The sequence below is a fragment of the Babylonia areolata genome, chromosome 32, assembly GCF_041734735.1.
Source record: "Babylonia areolata isolate BAREFJ2019XMU chromosome 32, ASM4173473v1, whole genome shotgun sequence".
Taxonomy (NCBI): Eukaryota; Metazoa; Mollusca; class Gastropoda; order Neogastropoda; family Buccinidae; genus Babylonia; species Babylonia areolata.
In genome coordinates this window covers 18,651,734-18,656,733 of record NC_134907.1, presented here as the reverse complement: position 1 = coordinate 18,656,733, position 5,000 = coordinate 18,651,734, and the positions used below count along the sequence as shown (strand labels likewise).

At 41.6% G+C, this 5,000-nt stretch overlaps 2 protein-coding genes across 2 annotated transcripts in view; one reads left to right on the top strand and one right to left on the bottom strand.

The window, feature by feature from the left end:
• LOC143276540 (T-complex protein 1 subunit epsilon-like) overlaps nucleotides 1–2,153 on the bottom strand; it is a 19,139-nt gene extending 16,986 nt beyond the window's left edge. The window contains exons 1-2 of the mRNA XM_076581100.1: nucleotides 1,928–2,153; nucleotides 274–499 (exon numbers count right to left, since the gene is read on the bottom strand). Of these exons, the coding sequence (XP_076437215.1) occupies nucleotides 274–499; nucleotides 1,928–2,035 (334 nt within the window). The 5' untranslated portion in view covers nucleotides 2,036–2,153. The remainder of the gene's footprint in view (nucleotides 1–273; nucleotides 500–1,927) is intronic.
• Nucleotides 2,154–2,218: 65 nt separating this feature from the next.
• LOC143276541 (sperm microtubule inner protein 11-like) overlaps nucleotides 2,219–5,000 on the top strand; it is a 12,227-nt gene continuing 9,445 nt past the window's right edge. Inside the window, exon 1 of the mRNA XM_076581101.1 lies at nucleotides 2,219–2,650. Coding sequence (XP_076437216.1) covers nucleotides 2,401–2,650 — 250 coding nt within the window. The 5' untranslated portion in view covers nucleotides 2,219–2,400. The remainder of the gene's footprint in view (nucleotides 2,651–5,000) is intronic.

Below are 5,000 nucleotides of genomic sequence, written 5' to 3'. Positions count from 1 at the left end.
CTATGCAATGACTGTATCATCAGTGTATGGGTATGGGTGTGTTCATAAGAGTGTTTCTCAGGATGAAAATAAGCTTGAAACATTTTAAGTGGCTGTGCATCAGTGAGAGAGAACACACACACACACACACACACACACACACACACCACTATACACACATACACACTTACACACACAACACACTCACACTTACAGACATACACAAACACACACACACACCTCACACCCCGCCTTCCCCCTCGACTCATATCCAACCACCCAACTAATCCTCACCGACAACACCAGTGGTGCCGTCACCGATCTCGTCATCCTGTGACTTCGAGAGCTGCACCATCAGCTTGGCAATCTGGTGGTCCACGTCCATCATGTCAAGGATAGTGGCACCATCGTTGGTCACCGTCACGTCCCCATCAGGACTCACCATCATCTTGTCCAGCCCCTTCGGCCCCAGGGACGACTTCAGGATGCTGGCCACAGACTTGGCGGCAAGAATGTGTGACTGGGAAAAATAAACAAATACATGTAAATCAATCAATCAATCAAACACAAAAATGAACAAAAGCTCAGCAATAAATAATCCATACTTCACATCAACAGTAATGCATTATAAGTTTGTAACACCAATGTAATATACAATCATTACTAGTTTAAGACCCATTAATTTACATTATATTAATGACTGGCATTCACTTAGCATGTAAAAGTCTGAGAAAGGCTAGTCACTCAGTGCCAAGTTAACTTCACAAAGTTACATTTCTTTTACTTAACATAAAATTATAAACATACAAAGCCTGAACCAAAGTTATTAACTGATCAAGATATGCTTCAAGAAACCGAGACAAAAGTAAGAAAGCCAACTTCTTTGGACAGATCATACATCATTACATGTATGATGTAAACACTTTTATTTTTACTAAGCAGAGAAATCAGATTGAGCAAAGACCTCCAGATAGCTCTCACTATCTGAGAGTCTGCTGCTTTCTCTTTGAAGTTAGATTTTGAATCACATGCTCAAGACACCCCCCCTCACACATCAACAAAACATCCACACACACACACACACATACACTCAAACAGTGCATGCAATACAAAGCAATAAATAGTCTGTGTTCACAACTGAATACTGTCATGTTTCTGAGAAGGGAAAAAGAAGTTCACCCTCTGAGTAAGTAGGAACAGCTTACACAAACACCTTCATGTTCATGTTTGTTGGCTGCATATGTAACAATGTGAGACAGAGTCAGTGTATCACATGTGCCACTGTGTGCGTGCATGTGTGTGTATGTGTGAGCCTCAGTGTCTTAGTGTACATGTTTGGCTGTGCAGGCATGTGGGGGCATGCATGAGTCAGTGCTGGTATGTCAAATATCATGGTTACAAAATGTTTGATCCAAAGCATTTGGCTCAAAAGTAGAACTTTCCAGAGCTAGCGTTTTTAGTTTTTTTTAAAAGCTTATAACACTTATTTCCTCTACCTGAATGTTCATAAAATCGACTGAACTTTGAAATAAAGCATACACGCATGAACCATCTTACCATGCCACAGTGTGTGTGCGTGTGTGCGTCTGTGTGTGTGTGTGTGTGTCACAGCTGCACATTTGCTTCGTACCCTGAAAAGAAAACCAGTTAACTGTTAATAGTGTTATCGTGATAAGTTTTTCACTTCTATATCAAAGCAAACAGATCTACCAGACATGATAATCACATTCCTGATAATGTGATAGTTGCCAAAGTTCTCAGAGACAGTCTCATCGTTGTGATAATTAAACTTCTTGGCTCTTCCAATGAACGAAAGTTCTAAAAATCAACGTGCATTGAATAACCCTTTGACAAGACACCTGGTTAGACTTGAAATGTTTTCAAATGTCCAACAAGAAACTATGTGCATTGAAAGCAGGAGGGTCTGTCCAGGCCTGTTTCTACTTACTTTGTGTGCTTCGATACCGGTGAGTCGGGACTTTTTCTCCTGGTCCCTAAGGATGATGAATGGACGACCATATTCATCAAAAGCAATCTGCCCCATGGGTGCAGCCATGGTGGAAGGAATATGAAACACAGATGGCGAGAAAACGATTCAGATTGCCAGCGATTTCAATGTTACTCATGTGCTAACCAGAATGTTCCAAAATGGCGTACAACTCTCACCCATAACGCTACTCTCGTCGCAGACGAGACCTCGCGACTGTAAATAACTAGGATCACTGCATAGCAACCTGGACTGCGGTCGTGTGTGGTGCGTTAAATCGCCCCCCTCCTTTCGGTTGCTCGTCCAGTTTGAAGGAATGAGACACTGAACAGCCAAATAATCCCTGTGAAAGCGTCAACAACGACCAAGCGCTTCCTGCAGTTGAGTATTTTGCTGTCGCCTCATTCAGAAACTTTCAGATCAACCGATCGACAATGTCATTCTTCGGCATCACACAACTAGGCTTCCAAAACTATGTCAGGGAACATTCAGTGCTAGCGAAAGAAGACCCACCACGAGCTACGCAGCAGCTGGGATTTGTGGCGCTCCCTCCCATCAAAGATAAGAATCCCCCACAGAGAGCCATAGTCCCCATCAATCAGACGTCTGGTTATGGCCCAGGACATGAGGGATCGTACGTGGAACTGACTCGAATGAGAACGAAACACCTTAGAAACCCCACAGGTAAGACATAAAAGTGACGGTGTCAGTGTTGAGTTCTTTTTCTTCTCTGCTTTGACGAGTGCATGTGGTCAGTCTGTTTCTCACTCTATCTTTGTCACAGAAATGTTTGGCTATAGGCTAAAAGCCTTTTGCCCTCATAATCAGCGTCCATTTATGTGCTTTTGGATCACTTGTTGTGAACAGACCCTTGTTTAAATCAGGCATAGTGTATACTACATTTATCTACAGCTCAATAAAGATTTAACTCTGTGGAAAATGCATGGTCCTTAAACTTTTTGTCAATGTGATTTTTGAACTGATATTACAGAGAGAGACAGAGAGAGATTATGCATTTTGAAGGATGATTGTGATCTGGTGTATTTTTCTTTTTATCAAGCCATCACCCAACACAGAGTTTATACAATGCAATACTGAAAATTATTAAGGCATAAGCATGCTGTTCTTTGTTGGACTGTGTGTGTGTGTGTGTGTGCGTGTGTTTTATGAACAAGAACTTTCTTTAAAAAGATAGAAACACACTCAAGACAGTATGTGTGGTATGTGCATGAATGATTTGCACTGTTCTGCTGGTATATGTATGTGTCTCCATGTGATGTCATATGTCACATGTGTATGTTTTTGTGAATGATCAACATTTCATTTATGTTATATTTATATAGGAAATACTTGTGAACAAACATGTAATCAGGTGTGGTAATGCATGTGTGTGTGTGTGTGTGTGTGTGTGTGTGTGTGTGTTATGTCAGAGAGATATTTGATTACTGACAATCATTATAAATACATACTTAAATGTTTGTTTGGTGAAAGTTTTAAACAAAGTGGGAAAACATAGTTGTTGTCTCTTGTATCAGTTGTATTTAATCATTGATGTTCTTGTCCTGTTTCTACACACACACATGCACACACATACACACACACACACATGTACACACACACACACATGCACACACACGCACACATGCACGCATCATGTGTGCACACACACACATGCACTCACGCATGCACATACACAACACACACACAGAGACACCCACCCACCTACACACACACACACGCACACACACACACACACACACACTACCTTTCAGCTTTCCCCCTTCCCCCAAGATACAGCGTACACAGCCACAATGTCAAGATGTCTGTCAGTGTGTCAGCCTGACTGTGCAGCCACATACCTGTGCAAAACACTGAGTTTTATACAAGGGTCAAGAGGCATTTGTATCCATAAAACTGGCCTTGCGTCATTCCTGTGATACATTTTATAAATGACAGTTTGGAGATAACATCATGAGCTGGATAAGTGGTCTTCAAAGTGTGAGTGTATGTACTGCTGCTTGTGTTCTCTCAAAGTCTATCTCTATCGCTCCCTCTCTCTCTCTCTCTTTCTCTTTCATTCTCCAAGCCTGTCTTCTCTCCCTTTCTGTCATCTCTCTCTCTCCCTTCTCTCTCTGTCTATTTGTCTCACCCTCTCACTCTTATGGTTAGGAATTTTGGAGTCTTTTGAGTGGCAAGAAATAATTGAAAAGGTGCATTTACTGGCTGTAAAGAAATGTACTGGAAATACTGTCACAGTATGCAACCAACATGTGCTCTTTATTTTCTGAAAGACAACAAAGAAAGCAACAACAGCAAAAAAGAAAGGAAGAAAACAAACTTGTTTGCTCTTATGTTAGACAGGAGCTCATAACCTCAATCCATCATTAACAGCACTTCTCATTTGCTTATGCAGGTATTGTATTGTATTGTATTGTATTGTGTCACAATAGACTTCTGTGTGAAGTTTTGCCTGCTCTCCCCTGGTAGAACATGTCACCACAGTGTAGTACTTTCTCTTTTCTCTTTCTGTCTGCATGTTCTTTCTCTGTCTCTGGACCTTGCGATTGGAATGAACTTCCTCTTTCGCTTCGACAAGTCTCCACACTCAGCTCTTTCAATGGGTTGGGGAAACCGGGTTTTGTCAGTGGACAGAAAAGGTGTGTAAACAGCAGCTGTTAAGTGGGTAAATAAGTCCTGTGTTACTCTGCACTGTGTTTAGTCTGACCAACGGGTTCTGAAACACTGGAGGTGGTTGTATAAACGCTTCAATGAGCTGAGCAAACATAGCGGTGCAGTGTGTGTGTGTGTGTGTGTGTGAGAGAGAGAGAGAGAGAGAGAGCAAAGGGGGACAAGGGAGAAGCTAGAGGAAGTTTGTGTGGAGGTTTGGGAAGGGGGAGTGAATTAAGTGATTTGAGGGGTTTACAACTGCTTGATAATAATGACTCGGAGGTTTGTAACTGTTTGCTAATAATAGTGATAATAATAACAATAGTCATCATCATCATCATGATAACCATGGCAATGATAATTTGGA